Here is a 16,733-nt window from a genome sequence, read left to right as displayed (position 1 = left end):
TTCTGTTCCTAAAATCACAATATTCTGAGTTGGAAGGGAGCCAGAAGGATCATCAGGTCCAGGATCAGACCCATGAGTTTGGTGTTTGTAGCACACACTGTGAGCTGCTAAAGGGACTGAAGGTTGTCTTTGTGTGGCCACACCACCCATCCACGCCTCTGATCCTTTCAGTGACAGCCACTCACAGCTGGGGACAGGAGCTGGAACCACCCACAGCCACATTTCAGGGCACAGTGAGAAGAGCAGGACCAGCTGTGCATATTTAAAAGAAAAAATTGAAGGAATATGAAAAGCTAGAGGTGCACAGCCACCTACTTGCTTATCCAAAATCTCCAAATAACTACTTCTTGGAGAACATGGCAATCTAAAAAGCTCCTTTGAGGATCAACACTTAATTTTTCTGTACCTTTTCACCACAAGCAAAAAGTCCCATGAAAAGCAATTTCAAGAGGCTGTACATGCAAAGTGCTCCCCAGTGTCTTGACTGTCATGGCAAAGTTTAGTTAATACCAAGAAGGTTATTACTGTCAGATTATTTTCCAAATTTAATCATTAATTTACCAGAGTCCTGTTGATGAAAATTTTATGGTAAGGAAAAAAACCTACTTTCATTTCTACTGACTGCAGATGGGGAAAGAAAAAAATGAGCATTAGAAAGTGAGAAATTTGCTTTTTTTGGGAGGGGAGGGAGGGTCAAAGAGGAAACAGAAAACCAGCAGAATTCTTTTTGATCACAGGTTCAGCATTGCTTCCTCTTGTCAGCAAGGCCCAGGAACATTAGAACAGATTTCTAGCCCAACTCATTCCAGCAGAAAACTACTGCAACTCCCCTGTGACAACTATTTTTGTAACCCTGCAGTTCCATGAGGCAACCACACTGTATTTAACAAGTAACTCATTAATTTTAGTCACTTGAAAATTAACTAATTATACAGTAGTGCATTAGTCATCATAATGTTTCAGTAATTTAGTCCACAGCTGATAGGCTAAACAGAAACTTGAATGAGTTTTGCTACTGACAATTATTTACTTTTTGCTGTGTCAAACACTGGAGTTGAGAAGGGGAAGAAATGTTTAAAAAAGAAGGAAGTGGCTGCTATGGCCACACTGACCAAATGAACTAAAAATGCAGTGGGACAGCAAAACATGATTAAACTTTAATTTATGTTGAGGACCATTTTATTCTTAATAGATGGAGCTGTCTGAAGGAAATCACTTGGTGAACAAGTTCCAGAAAGGCTCAAGCTGGATCTGAGATTATTTAGGTGACAACTAGATCTGTTCCAGAACAAGACAAAAGAACATTAAATTGCAAACAACCAAAAAGCTTATATTTAGCAGAGGCTCTCTTTTAACTACAGGACTAGGGGGGGAAATCTGGCTGTGTTATAGATGCTCCCATATCCTGCAGGCTTAAACAACATCTAAGGACAGGAGTTTGATTTAAGCCCAGAGAACAACACCTGCTCAGGCAGCCAAGGTTTGAAAGGCAGCATGCATTCCTATAGAAGGAAGGCTTGGATCCCCTTCCCTAAAATTAAAATTAGCTTTTGCAGCTGGCTTGAAAATGGTCAATTGTAACTTCAGTGTAACTAAAATGTAGAAATGTTTTGCAAGGCAAACAAATGGCAGGGTGAAATCTTCTGAATTAGAGATTTGAGCAAGAGGTGAGTCTGAGAGTCTTGCTGGGTTATTTCTGCCCAAAGCACTGGGAAGTTCCAGATCTAAAGATAGCAGAAAAGCAGCACTGCTTCCTCCAGGCTCCACAAGTAACCTACTTTGTCCTACTCTGGCCATTTATGGGAACACATCAGACAGCACAAAGTTAAATTCCCACTTGGAATGCAGAACTCCAGTCCTTGCTGTGCTGAAACACTGCAGGGTTTCAGTGGGGTGTCCTTGCTCAGGACCCAAAGCACGGGGCTGACAGGACAGCAGGAAGGAAGAGGCTACAGCCCAAATCATCCCTGAGCTCCAAGTCATCCCTCCACCCAAGGAGTGGTTCAGAAGCTCAGATCCAAGGATGACACAAGAGCAGCCTGTTCAGTGAGATGCTTCCTCCTCCCCAAGTCTCTCACATCCACTGGCTGTTACTCAGCACCTGATGAATCACTACTCTGCTGTTTATTGAGGCTGGATATGTCACATTCCTGTTACAATTATTTAGTCAGCAAGTCCACATACAGCAGCTCGGCTCAAGGAAATTAAGAAGGGAACTAGGTGACAAATGACAAAACTACAGGCTCCAGTATCTGGTTATTTTATCCATCTCCATGACTGCACCAGGGCAGATTTTAGAATATGAAAGTGCACTTACACAGTTCAAAAAACAACTTTAGGCTATTGCATCAAGATAATTAATTTTATGCTACTCTAATAAGGTCATAAAAGTTATTGGCTTGGATAATAGCCTCTTTACAACTGCTAGTAGTGCTGATGAAATGATGGCAAGATTGTCAGAAGTAACCCATATATGAAATATTCTGTGTGGCATACATCCACGAGGCCATCTCCAAAAGAAATCCTACTCATCTGTATTTGGTGCTGACTCTCAGAAAGGAAACTTTCCAAGCAGAACGTGCCTTATGCAGATCTGAAGTATGCCAAGCATTGGGTCATTCATTTGTAACTTCTCAGCACCAAAAATAGCTCCATGGCCTGAGGTTAAAGCCCCACATGCTGAGGGTGTGATGGCCATGTGGAAGCAGCACTGCTGGGATGTTCCTGCCTGTGCAGTCCCAGGCACCCTTAAGGAAGGAGATTTGGAACAACTCCAGGGCTGTTTTGCAAGTCTCTTCCTGAAGATAAAACCACAGCCATAGAAGGGAACACAAAACAGCCAATTCAGTAATGCATCTCAGCGTGACCTTAAAATTAAGTACGCAGTTGAAAGATTACAAAGAGAAAAAATAGTTTGGATTGTCATGACAATTCTGATGCTGTAATTGCACCAAAAATACAGCAGAAAGTCTGTTCTCTCCCCCTCATTTTCTTCTTTCAGTTGCATGTCTGTAAGACAAGGACCAGCTTTTCCTCTGCCCACCAGTTCTTCAAGTTGCATGCAGCAAGGAAGTTTCTTCTACTTAAGAACTGAGAGCTATTTTGAGATGCCAACTGCTTGTAACTTTCCTTTCTAGAGATCTTGCTGGCTATTATGTCTAATTACCCAGAGTTGCAGAAAACAAGTGGTAGCAGAGTTAAGCCTTGCCTGACTGTAAATACATTCTAGTATTTTAGAACACAGGATCTACAACCAAGTTTCCTTTTTCCAGATGGATGCAGCCACCCCCTCACAGTGCTCTTTCATCTTCAGTACATTGCTATTAAAGGACTCTGAAACACTTGTTTAAAAATGGTTCTTAGAGTTGCTGTGCCAACCAAAAATGGACAACTAGAATGAAGCAGGCAGCAGCATCACACAGTTTGTAGTCCAAACACATGCATATCTTCAGATACAGGAAAAAACTGAAATCCCCTCAAGTCTCCCCTAAAAACAGTGTAGGAACTGCCCACTGGTAATACCATTTTAGGCAATGTGATAAAACAAGCCAATCAAAGGTTTAGAAAGAACATGGTGTGCTTTATTGCTTCATAAAATTAGATATCATTTGGTTCACACAGTGTCTGCATATCCAAAATCAGTCATTAGGATTCCAATTTCACCAGATTAGGAGTAAGTTCAATTATAGTGAATTCACCCAAAAACTGATGCATTCCAAACACACCCACACACCCCCAAAACCCCTCCAAGTGATGCCTAAATATTTGTAAGTTAAAATTTATCTTGTTTGTTGGGGTTTTAGAGGAGCAGGAAATCTGCTCCTTTCATTACCTTCAGAAAGAACAGAGAGCTGTTCCATGAGACTGCATTAACAGGTGACAGGAGCAGCACAGGAAGCAGCAGCTACTTTAGCAGAATGTTCAAAGCTCACTTTCAATTCTAACCCCAGGTGCTCCCACAGCCAACAAAGCCCACCAAGGAGAGCCTATTTCCCCCAAACACTTCTGTGCACATCAGGAACAGAAACAAACCTGAAACCTGTTTGAGGCTGAAGCAAAATGTACTAAATGTGTTTTCCATCAGTTGGTTTAACAAGAGCTGCTTCCCCCAGCTTGTGTCTACCCTCACACCAGTGTATCCTGTTGTGCTGCTTGCAAGGACAAGACAGATCACTCCCACAAATACATCTTCCATTGATCCAGAATAACAAAACCCTCTAAAAAGCCATGTATTTTGCTCTGTCAGAGTTCTGAATGTCACACAGCTCTGTTTAGAGCTGTAGCTAATGAGGTGACACTGCACAGGAGCCCTGCAGGGGAAGGCACATCCCTGAAGGTACCAACTCCAGCAAACAGCACAGTCTGGCAATTAATTAACAGCTTTAGTGTTGATGGGGCAGCCAACTCCCTGGGCACCTGGAAATGAGCTAGCTGGAATAACAGCCTCCAAAAACACACACAAATGAAAAATGGCTTTGGAAAAGATGGCTGAGCAGGAAAAAAAAATAATCAGAATTTAATCACTGGCTGAACTGTAGGTTCTCACCAACAGCAGCTACTTACAGCTCAAAACATTTAATTCAAAAGACTGAAGGCATTAATACTTTTAAGTAAGAATCAATACTGACCAACTGCAGTCTTATTAGCTGAGGCTGAAAAGTAAATTAGCCTGCAGTGACTGAAATAATTTGGACAAGCAAAAGCCCTGGAAGAAAGGCCATGCAAGCACTGCCCTCACCAGCTTTCTTTTGCTGAGCAGCCATGCTGAACAGCAGCGCTGCTGCTTCCCTCTCTGTGCCAGGCTGCAGGCTGGCAGTGCCACACAAACTGCAGTGTCACACACACACTTCAGGGACACACAGAGCCCTGGAGGGTCAGAGGAAGGACTGGGAATCCACAGTCCTGATCCTGCTGGATCACACTGCTCTACACTCTGCATGTGTAACAATAAAGGATTTTAATCAGCAGCTTATCAGTGCTGGCAGGCCTGAGACACCCCTGGTGTGCAGGGGCACCACGTCCAAGGACTCACCAGCAGTGCAGGACCCTGTTCTTTATCTGCACAAGTATGAAAGATGCCTTTTACTTAAAGTCTGAACCCTGCAAGCCACTTGCACAAGCTTTTTCAGACACTGGTGCATGAGAACATGACTCAAAACCTTTATTTCCTTCTTGGACTTTTATTATATGGCTACTGCTGCAGGAAAAAGTCTTCACAGGAAACAGTGAGGAAAAAAAAAATCAGTCTAAAATATAAACCAGCAACAGGTAGGAGAAAAGGATAAACAGGGAATATTGTTATATATATAAGAATATATATTTAAATATGTACTTATATACAAATACAACCAGCAACAGGTAGGATAAAAGGATAAGCAGGGAAGATTCTTATATATATAATATATATTTATATATGTATTTATATATTATATATAAATACAAACCAGCAACAGGTAGGAGAAAAGGATAAGCAAGGAACATTCTTATATATTATATAGAAATATAAACCAGCAACAGGTAGGATAAAAGGATAAGCAGGGAAGATTCTTATAATATATATTTATGTGTGTATTTATATATTATATATAAATACAAACCAGCAACAGGTAGGAGAAAAGGATAAGCAAGGAACATTCTTATATATATAATATATATTTATATATGTATTTATATATTATATAGAAATATAAACCTGCAACAGGTAGGAAAAAAGGATAAACAGGGAAGATTCTTATATATATAAGAATATATATTTATATATGTATTTATATATTATATAGAAATATAAACCAGCAACAGGTAGGATAAAAGGATAAACAAGGAACATTCTTATATATATATATAAAAAATATATTTATATATGTATTTTTATATTATATAGAAATATAAACCAGCAACAGGTAGGAGAAAAGGATAAACAGGGAAGATTCTTATATATATAAGAACATATATTTATATATGTATTTATATATTATATAGAAATATAAACCAGCAACAGGTAGGAGAAAAGGATAAACAGGGAAGATTCTTATATTTATATATTATATATAAATACAAACCAGCAACAGGTAGGATAAAAGGATAAGCAGGAAAGATTCTTATATATATAATATATATTTATATATGTATTTATATCTTTAATAGAAATATAAACCAACAACAGGTGGGACAAAAGGATAAACAGGGAAGATTCTTACTTCAGATTGGCCATGACAGATCACTGAACTACAGACAAAGAAGAGCCTGAATCTAACAGAGGTAAAGAAATGAATCCAGCCAGTCAGTTCTCCACACCCATCTGAGCCATGGGCAGCACAGACACCTCTCAGGGAACATTTCCTCCCAGTGGGGTATCACAAAAGGCTGGAAAAGTGACCACACTTGCTACAAAGTAGATCTTAGAAGTTAAATATTTATGGAGGAGTAGCTTCTATTTCAGCATCTTAATTTACTCAAAGACTGCAGTAGGGTTCTTCAAATACAACAGGCAGAACTTCAAAGAGTTTTTCTCCTGCTGGTTTTCATAGCAATGAAATCAGTAATTGCCACTCCCAAAGCCACATGGGTTTTGCTTTCAAGTTTTACCCTGTACATTTGATTTAGATGGGAGTTTACTAAAGCAGCAGTAATTATAAACCAGAGATTTGACTTTGGTAGGAAGAATACAGACTATTTAGAGATTCAGGTAGAAGTTTAAATGTTTGCCATTTATTTCAAGAACATAAAATCTATTCAACCTGTAGATGCGTAACTGTATTTACCAACAAAACTATTCCTTCAATCCTGTAAAAAACATATTTTCTCCCCTTTGAAAGATCAAAACTTTCACAGATAAAGAATTTACATCAGAAATAAGGTTTTCACCTCAGAAGCCAAGAAAAAGGCTGCATGATGCAGAGATAATTTGGAAGCCAGTTAAAAAGCACTGAGAGCTAAAAAAAATTTAATTTACAACATTGGAATGTTTGATGCACTGTTGCAGCCTGAACATGCACAAAATACATTTCTGGTACTAATCACTGTCTTGTGCCTGCCATGAAAAATGTTACTCAGAAAGCCTGAAAGGGAACTAATGACAGGTAGATATAAATATCTGATCCTTCACCTTTACTGCTGGCATCCAAAGTGTTCTTTTGAAAAACATGTAAGAACATTCTCCTGTGAGCAGTGCTACCCAGAACAGTAACTAAATTCTCATTTGACTTCAAGCACCTACTTCAAGTTTTGAAAGACAGGCTGATCACTTGATTGCAGGTGATGACAGAATCCTTTGCCACATCTAAATTAAAGCTGCTGCACAAATCTCCAGCTTCCCTGCAGTGCTGTGCAGTTGTTTTGCAACACTGCATGACTTCCCCAGGATAGCTGTAACTATCCTCACCAACGTGAACTTGCAGTCCTGGGAAATAACACAAGAAATTCAGTGTATTTGTAAACAAATTCCATATCCTGCATCCCTTTATTGACAACAAAACAGAAATTAAACATTTACATTCAGATAACTTAACAGCACTTGCCAAAACATGCAGAAACTGGCTTTAGAATCCATGCTGAAGTAAACCCTGGCAATAAGCATGTAGTTCCTAAATTAGCCAACATTAACATTTGATACAAATATGTCAGCTATCATAAAATTCCATACCAGAAAGAATAAAAATAGCCTCTTACAACACAGCTCTTGTTCTGTCCAAACACAAGATTACCAAATCAGTCTTAAAACAAGGAACATTTTCTGTGTGGCATTCAAAGCTTGCCTGACAGATGTCAGAGCTGGGGGAAGGAGCAGCTCCAGGAGCTGAGAGGGCTTTGATTCCTGCACACCCTGCTCACACCTGCAGCCACAAAGCACAAAAAATCTTTATTTTTTTATTCAGAAATCTTTGTTGTGCACATGGTTTATTCAGGAAACGGGGCTGCTGCTCCCTGGACATCACTGAGGCTGCTGCCAGAGCTGGGCCAGCTGAGCACAGATCACTTTACTGGTGTTACTGGGAAAAGCAACTACAAAATAAGTGTTATTTCTGCAGAGCTGATAGAAATGCCAATTCTGAGATTTTTCTCACACAAATATTTCTGACAGTGCTCTGCATCACAAATATTTCCATCATTACTCATGTCCAGAAGACACTGCACTGCTGTAAAACACCCAAGAAATCAGCACTGAACTTTAGTGAGGAAATGCATCAATTTTCAGGCCTCCTGAGGGCTGCCAGGCTTTGTGTCTCCAGTGAGAACCCTCCCAAGGCAATGATTAAAATCAGCATGAAGTTATGCTTGAATAATTAAATGTCTAAATAATTAAATGTCCATTATCTGAACTTGAGGACAGGAATGTCCCAGAGCTGGGGAAAATCTAAGTAAGCATTTAACAGGTTTCATTCAAGTTGGTTTGGTTTTTCCCCCCTCCTCACACATGATTATAAAAATGAAGGAAGTTAATTCTGATAGTTTAATTTTTCTGTGACCAGGAAAGGTATGATCTTCCATTTTTACAATCCAGCTATTCCTGACTGATCTTTTTGCTGTCAACTTCAAATTTATTGGGATTTTTTTCTCTTTACACATGCACTTCACAACTTCTTACCATGCTCCTGTGAGCAGTTTGCAATCACTTAGATAATAAAGCTTTGTGGGAAGCATGTGACCTTAGTTTGTACAGAAATACTGCAGTTCCACACAGGCAACACTTCTGCAGATTCTCTGTCTATATAACTACAGAAACACCAAGGAAAAGGTGATTAAAAAAGAACAATAGAAACAGAAAGAAAAGCTAAAAGTCTCCTGAACTGCAAAGTCAGAGCAGCACTGTACTTCACTACATAGAGAGAAGCTCAGTGTTAAAATAAGATCTAATATTTTTAATATTTCTACAGGATTTTGGCTGCAATTGTACATGTATTCTGAGTTCTTTTAGCTACAAAAAAAATCCAGTGTGTCAAGAGCAGGATGTGATTACTGAACAGAATAAAACCATCTCACTTATCCCAGAAATCTCCTTACTTTATCTGTGATCTGAAGGAAGCCATGTGCTACATTCAGCAGTTCTGCTGTTCTTATAAGGAGCTGAGATACAGAAATTCCTAAATTTGCTTTTTCTTATCCAGTGCCACATGTGTGGAAGACTTTGGGCAAGATTTCTGGAATAAGTTTATTCTGCAACTAATGCACCAAACACATTTTCAAGTGCTTAAGTGGATTATTTTTATTAATTTACTTACTGCCATCACTCAGAATTCCATGTGACCAATGGCCAGTGCCATGCTTACAGTGCCTTAATGCTTTTAATTGTTTTTCAATGAAGAAGCCTTTAATTTGTTCAAGCTAAACTCAAATGCATTTTCCCAGGCAAACCTCCCATGCTGTATCTACAAGACCTTTGGCACTAACAGAGTACAGATAACCCAGCACTGCTGCTTTCAACAGTGATCTAAAAAATGAAATATTTTTACCTCACAGTGTGTCTGTTTACAGAGAGATTAGATCCTAAAGGACTCACTGTGAGTGTCCCACTCTAGAGCTTCTCAGCTGTTAACTCTGTGCAGGGAACACTCCAGGCCATGGTAAAAAGGCTCCAAGTCACCTCCTCTGCTCATTTCTTCCACTCATTCCCAGAGTTTCCCTCTAAGGGTTTGCACAGGGGGATGGGGCACAAAGATCCAGCACAGCCAGGAAGGCTGCAAGTTTCAGAGCTGTTTAACAATGACATTTAGGATGAAAAATTTCAGTACCATGGAGCAACCCTTGAGCCCTGAAGTTCATATTCCAATGAAAAGATATTTAAATCAAAATTAGATTTTTTTCCTGCCTTGCCAAAAGCACAGTGTTCTCATTCCATCACACCAGACATCATCCCTAAGCTGAGTGAGAACATTTGTGCTGTGCTGAGCTGCCCACTGGGCATTCTTAGGTGCTCAAAATACCATAAAAGAACAAGTCACCTCTCCTGCTCACTGGCTATAGAGAAATAAAGTCCTTTTGCTCACAGCAGCTTGGTGGGTGATGTGCCATGAGCCTCCCAATTGTGCTGGCTGTAACTGCTACATCCACAGGGGCAGGATTTTTATGCTAGAAATCAGAAACAAGACTGATTAGTTCAATCACAAACTGTTATTTATTGAATGGTTCTACACCCAGTACAGATACAAACCATGCCTCAGGAACAGCTCACAATCCAAGCCAGGATTTCCCCAATACATTCCACAGAGATCACAGGTTCACATTCAAATGGAATTTTGGAAGTTTTGTTAACATTTGGGTTAGACATAATATATTCTAAGTCACAGAAGCAGAGAATGGTTTGGGTTGGAAAGAACATTAAAAACATCTTCCAATTCCAACCCCCCTGCCATGGCAGGGACATTTTCCACTATCCCAGAGTGGCCCAAACCCCATCCAAACCCCAACCCTGGCCTTGGGCACTGCCAGGGACCAGGGGCAGCAACAGCTTCTCTGTGCCAGGGCCTCTCACCCTCACAGGCAGGAATTCCTTCCTCTATGGAAGCTCTCAGTCAGTGCAAAGCCATTGCCCCATCCTGTCACTCCATGCCCTTGGCCAAAGTCCCTGTCCAGGTCTCCTCTAGGTTCCCCTCTGACACTCTCCAGTTTATCCCCTGCATAAAACAGAATGACAGCACAGAATCAAAGCTCCCTCAACACTAAATGCCTCAACTTCTACTTATTCTGTAGAGATCTTCAGTTATCTTTATACTTGCAACCCAGATCCAAACACCAAAATTCCAGACCTTTCCTCCATGTCAGGCATTGCCTGCAGTCAATTCCAAACAAATCCTGTGTGCTTTGTGTATTATCAAGCCTTCAGAGCTTACCTGCACCACCTCTGCTCACTGACCTCTCTAGAGAATTCTTCCACTACTTGCCAATTTCTAAAGCATCAGATTTAATAATATTAAAAAAAATACAAAAGCCATCTTCAAAGCAGAACTTACATGGGGACCATACATAAATTAATAATCTATTTCTGTATTTCTGTCAATTAACACAATGGTCCCCCACTGTTGCTTTAGGTAACCCTTAGAGATACCTTTCAGCTCACAGTGAGCACTGTCAAACAGATGCTCATCACTCTGGAATAAAAATTATGCATCCATTACTTCAGAATAAAAACTATGCATAAGTATTGCCATAAAGCACAGAAAAAATTCTGCATAGTAGGTCAAAATCTGAAACTAAATTTAAAGCATTTGGTTTCATCATAGGCTTCGGCCTGTAACTCCTACTTAGCAAAGTGAAAGCCCGTCTCTAACACCGAACTCCCTCAGATACCCTGACGGGTGTGGATGTCCCGCCTCGTACGGCCGCACTCCAGGCCAGGAAGCACATCCCCCATCTCCCAGAGGGATCCCTCATGTCCCCCGCACTGCTCATGGCTGTCCCTGCAGAGAGAACCGTGAGGAAGCGCTGGAGCAGCAGAGCCGGGCGCGCTCCCTCCCCACACGCGTCTCGGGGCCGCTGCCGGGCGGCGGAGCCGCGCCCTCCCCCGCGGGAAGGCGGCGCGGGCCGGCAGCCCCTACCTGCACCCCGGGCGTGTCTCTGCGGGCGCTCGGGCCGCCCCGGCGGCTCCGCGCCCTCACGGCGGGCGGTCCCGGCGCCTCCATGGCGGCCGCTCCACTTCCGGCTCCGGCCGGGCCCGCTCCTGCGCCATCGCCGCCGCAAGCGGGGTCGCCACCGAGACCCGGAGAAGGGGTCGTGCCGCCGGGAAGAGACGCGGTGCCGCCTCAGTGGAGCTCAGGATAAACCTCCCGGCCGTTCGCTCCGCCGTTCCCGCGGGCGCTCCCGCTCCTCCCTCTCCCCGCGGCCTAAAATGGGAAAGAGCCGCGCACAAAATGGCGCCTGCGACGCTGCGGCCGCCGCGCCTGCGCGCCGCTCGCGCCGGCTCCGCCCCCACCGCCGCCGTCCCGCCCCCTCCCCGTCCTTCCCCCTCCCTCCCGCCCGTCCCGCCCCGAGCCAATCGCATCGCGCCGTTCCCCTTCCGGTCCCCGCCGCCGGCCAATCCCGTGCTCCCGGGCCCGCGCCGCCACCCAATGGGGGTGCTGTCCGCGGCGGCCCAATGCGCGCGGGGCGCCGGGGCGGCGGCCAATGGGATCGGCCCCGCTCCCGCCGCTTGTTTATTGGGGCTCGCGCTGCGGCGCGGGGCGGGTCCGCGCGCGCGGGGGGGGGAGGGGGGCGGGAGAGAGGGGGGGCGGAGCGGGGGCCGCGCTCAGCCGGGGCCGCCGCCGTCTGCGGAGGGGCCCGGGCGGCGCGGGGGCTGCGGAACGAGGAGTTCGCAGGTATGAAGGGACGGGCGAGGAGGAGGAGGAGGAAGGGAGAAGGAGGAAGAGGAGGCGGCGGTGGCGGCGGCGGAGTTGCGGCTGCCGCGCCGCCGTCCCGGGGGAGGGGACGCGAAGCGGCTCCGGGAGCTGCGCTTTAAACCCCCCCCGCCCCCCCTCCCCCGCTCTGTGGGAGCGCACGGGCGCGCGCGCCGCCCCCCTCACGGAGCGGGACCCCCGGGACCGGGACCCCCCAACTCTGTGCCGGTATCCCCGGGATCGGCCCCCGCGCTCCTTGGGCCGGGGGGCTGCGGCGCTGCCCCGGGGGGCGGGAGGCACAAGTCCCGGGAGGAGGAGGGGGCCCGGCGGGGCCGCGGAAAGTTGAGAGGGGGCCGGGGCGGGTGGGGGGCGGCGGCCCCTGAGCCCCGCGGAGCAAATGGCGACGTGACACACACCGAGCGCGGGGCCGCCCGGCGGGAAGCGGCGGCCGCGCTCCCTCGGCGCGGCCGGGACGGGCGGCGGCTCCTTCCCTCCGTCCGTCCCTCCCTCCCTTCGCCGAGCCTTGCCCGGGCTCCCCCCGCCGCCCCTCGCGGGGAGCCCCGCGCTCAGCCCTCAGCCTCCCCCGCTGTTGTTTTGCAGTGTTGCCCGTGCGAGGAGAAGTCCCGGAGCTGGAATCGCTCGCATAACCCTGAAAGATGAAGGTAGGCGGCTCCGGCGGGAGCGGGGATCGCCGCCCTGCTCGCCCGCCGCTCCGGAGATTTCATTTTTAATCGCTCTCCGTCTGGGCACGGCAGCAGCGGGAGAACGCGGGGTTCGCTGCGTGCTGTGAGCGCTGCTCCCGCTCCCCGGCGAGGTGCAGGTGATTTAAAGCTCTCACCGCCGTGCAGGAGCGCTCGGAACATCCTCATCGCCTCTGAGTTGTTGTTGTCCTTCGGGCTCCCGTCTTTAAACGCTTCCTGTATCAGCAGCTGCTATGGCAAGTTTGCAAAACCACAGCTTTTGTCCCGCCTTTGCCGTTGCAGGTTTGCTCAGTACAAAGGCTGAACAATTGCAGTATAATTTACAAAACTTTTCCTTTTCCCTTCAGAGTTGAATGAAATAATCAGGTTATAAAAAAAGCCCTGTCCATATCCCATTTTATTTTAGATTCTGCACCCATTTCCTGTCTTTTCAATGTGGTTATTTTGTCCTTGTTTATCGGTTGCAATGAGCACAGTAAAGTGAAATGTTGAGTATGAAAGTTCAGCTTAAGGAAAACGTGATGAATATTTCTCTTTAAAAACGCACTGGCAATTAAGCTTTAATAAAGGCATTCCAGGAAAGAAAAATAATTGTTAATAGCTGTTTGAAAGATTGCAACAGATTTCTCTAGAGGTCTCCTTTTAGTCACCAGGAAAGAAATCCTATATATAGAATGTTATAGACTTAATTGTAAGTGTTGGGATGACACCAATCTCAAACGTTTTAAATAATCTGTGTCATTGGATTGCTTATAGCTGAAAAAACACAGCTGTCTGTTGCCTTTTTGTACAAGTAGTTGAGTTAATAGTTGCTCCTTTACTTTGTTGCCCTTTTTATAAGCAGTCTTCAGAATCAATGTGAACATCCTCAAAAACATTTCTGGGAGAGGCTGGCAATGAATTGACAGGAGGTGTGTGTCAACATCAGTGACAAACCAAAACTTCCTGTAACTTGTTTGTTGGTTTTTTTTGTTTTTTTTTCCTCTCCCTTTTGAAGAACTCTGTGCTGGCAATCTCTAGGACAGACAGTTTATCAATTAAAAAGTCAACAGGTCTAAAAGCCTAGGTGTAAAACGAAATAAATAACGATGCAGCTGTAAGTTTAAGCAAGAGCTGAAGTTTGTTTTTGTGTTTTTTGTTCCCCTGCAGGCAGCAGATGAGCCTGCCTACCTGACAGTGGGGACTGATGTCAGTGCCAAGTACCGAGGTGCCTTCTGTGAGGCAAAGATCAAGACGGTGAAGAGGCTTGTGAAAGTCAAGGTGAGTGTCTGAGACTGCTGCTGCTTTTGGTGAAACATTGTGCTGAAAGGAGTTCCTACTCCTGAAGATTAGGAAATGTTCATCTCTTCACTGTATGAATTTTAAACACTTAAATATGTGTTTTTTCATATTTTGTTTTTTTTTTCATTCAGAATGAGTTTTTTGGGGTTTTTTTGCCTCATTTTGCTATTTTTATTTGGTTTTTTTATTATATTTTTTAGTGGGATGCTGGAACAAAAATGAGCATTCTTGCTTCTTTTTTCCTGACTGCATTTGTTTTCTGTTTTTGAATGCATCAGTTTCCCAGCAATAAGTTTTCATGTCACAAATACAGGATTATGGCTTTACATGAATAATAAGGAATAAGAGCAACCTCTTCAGAAGCAAAAGTTCTATTTCATTCCAGCTGGCACTCTCACTTTTACAATTTGGAACTGAAAAGGCAATGCAAAAATAAGTTAACAGCAAGAGAATTGGCAATAATTTGTTTCTTAGGCCAGGTTTTAGCAATGCCTAGGGTAATATTTGAGTTTTGAGCATCTTTATTCAGCTCTAGAGCAGCTTGATCCTAAAGCAGCGTGCCCTGGCTGTAGCTGAGTATTTGTGCATGGATAGTGTTGGCACATAGTATTCATTCACATTTGCAGGGCTTTTGGAAAAACAAAGTTGTCATTTTGGTGTTGTAATACTGTTGTAAATGCCACTATGTGAGAATAAGAATAAAACATTGTTAAATGCAAGTTAAAACTGAAAGTAAATACAGAAGTTGTTGTTGTTCTTTGTCTTGTTAAAGTCTTCCTACTTCCTACTTTAGTGCCTGCTGGCCAAGATATGTAAATAAGTCCTTAGTGACCCAAAATCCCCAAGAATTGAGGTGAAAGCTGCTTTTTGTAACCATACATCCAAGCTTTTGTGTGCTTTAATGCTTACATCAAGTAGAACAATCCTCAGCCTCTTCAGTTACATATATGGATCATATCACTTTATCAGAGTGCTTTTCATCAATAGAAAAAAGTGTAATTCAGATCCTGGAGTCTTTTGCTTGTTCTTAATAAGTACTTGGGGGAACTTGTGGTGTTCTTTGAAATGTGTGTTAATGAGAAGCTCTGTAGGAAGCAGTGTGCAGGTCTGACAGGCTTCATTTTGTCTGCATCTTTGGTCTGGTAGAGTATTTAGCTGTTAATAGGTAGGAATTGCTTTTTCTCATTAGAATCAGGTGCTTTATTGCTCCATGATAAGATTTGGAATTACACCAGGCTGCTGGGACTTGGTGGAAATTCCTGTCACTGCCTCTCAGTTCTGTTATAACAATAGGAGTTTTAACAAGCTGAGCCTGATACTGTCATTAAGATGTGTAGGCACACCCTGGCATGCTTGCCAAGAGTGCAAAAAGTCCAAAACATCCCCTGGCCTTTTCCTGAGCAGCAGCACAACCTGTATTCATCCCTCTGCCATTTTATTTGAAATTTTGTATCAGCATTGAGTGCTTTTTGAACCTGAATGTGTGTTAATACTGCTGCTGGTTTGGCATGCCACTGGTGTTGTGTTTATAAATACAGTGCAGTGGAGTCTGTGCTTGCAGGATCATTGGGGGAGCCAGAAAACTGAACATCACTATCAAAGCAAACTTCTGGAGCTTTTGCTTCCTGAAAACAAATAGAAATTTTGGATTTTTGAAAATTAAACTGCATAGGATGATGTTAACTCTGTTTCCTCACTGTTCTCCTCTAGAATGTAGGATTTTTAAAGGCAGAAGCAAAGTTTACTTACACTGTAACTAATCCTTATTTTCATCAGGTGGGTGGTGTTCCACATCTTTGCCATAAAAAGTTGCTCAAGGTGGCAGAAATGCTGTTATCATGGCCAGTTTGGTGATTTTTTGATACATTCTTAATAAAGAGAGGTTTTTATTTTGGTTGTAGTTTAGTATTGAAAGTGTTGTCAGTGAAATGCTACAGTTGAATCAGAGAGAAAAAAAAAAAACCTGCTTAATCTCATCTGGAAGCCCAGTTCCAGGTTTGCCCTGGATTGTGTCAAATTCTAAACTCACCTAAAAATGTATTTTCTTTTTTTCTTTCCTTTGGAATGACTGGTGTTTGATTTGCCCTATTCTTTAGTTGTGATGTTTCAGATTAAAAATTAAATGTGATACTTGGGGCTTTGTGTCAGTAAAATTAGCCATGCCAAGTGTTTTCTGTTGAGTAACATTTGAGTCTAATTGATAATCTTAATGTGGATAATAAGATTTTTTATACATACACACATTTTCTTGTGTTTTTTGTTTATTAAATAATCAGATGTGTATTAAAAAGTTGATGAATATTTTTCAGGTGGTGTTGAAGGGGGATAACTCAACTCAGTTAGTGCAAGATGACCAAGTGAAAGGACCTCTAAGAGTATGTATATTGCATGCCTTCTTTTGGTAATCACATAAATGTCCTAAAACTCTTAAATGTTGAAGTTCTTT

The 16,733-nt window shown here is 43.4% G+C and overlaps 1 protein-coding gene across 3 annotated transcripts in view; it reads left to right on the top strand.

The window, feature by feature from the left end:
- The first annotated feature begins 12,217 nt into the window (after window positions 1-12,217).
- Window positions 12,218-16,733, top strand: part of ARID4A (AT-rich interaction domain 4A) — a 47,844-nt gene continuing 43,328 nt past the window's right edge. For 2 of the 3 annotated variants that reach the window (XM_058807920.1, XM_058807921.1), the window contains exons 1-4: window positions 12,218-12,287; window positions 12,906-12,967; window positions 14,156-14,266; window positions 16,597-16,662. In XM_058807920.1, the coding sequence (XP_058663903.1) occupies window positions 12,962-12,967; window positions 14,156-14,266; window positions 16,597-16,662 (183 nt within the window). In that variant the 5' untranslated portion in view covers window positions 12,218-12,287; window positions 12,906-12,961. Of the gene's footprint in view, window positions 12,288-12,905; window positions 12,968-13,224; window positions 13,247-14,155; window positions 14,267-16,596; window positions 16,663-16,733 lie in introns of those variants that run through there. The other variant, XM_058807919.1, reaches the window with a different exon arrangement.

The sequence above is a fragment of the Ammospiza caudacuta genome, chromosome 6 (assembly GCF_027887145.1).
Source record: "Ammospiza caudacuta isolate bAmmCau1 chromosome 6, bAmmCau1.pri, whole genome shotgun sequence".
Taxonomy (NCBI): Eukaryota; Metazoa; Chordata; class Aves; order Passeriformes; family Passerellidae; genus Ammospiza; species Ammospiza caudacuta.
This window is presented reverse-complemented; position numbering and strand designations above follow the sequence as displayed.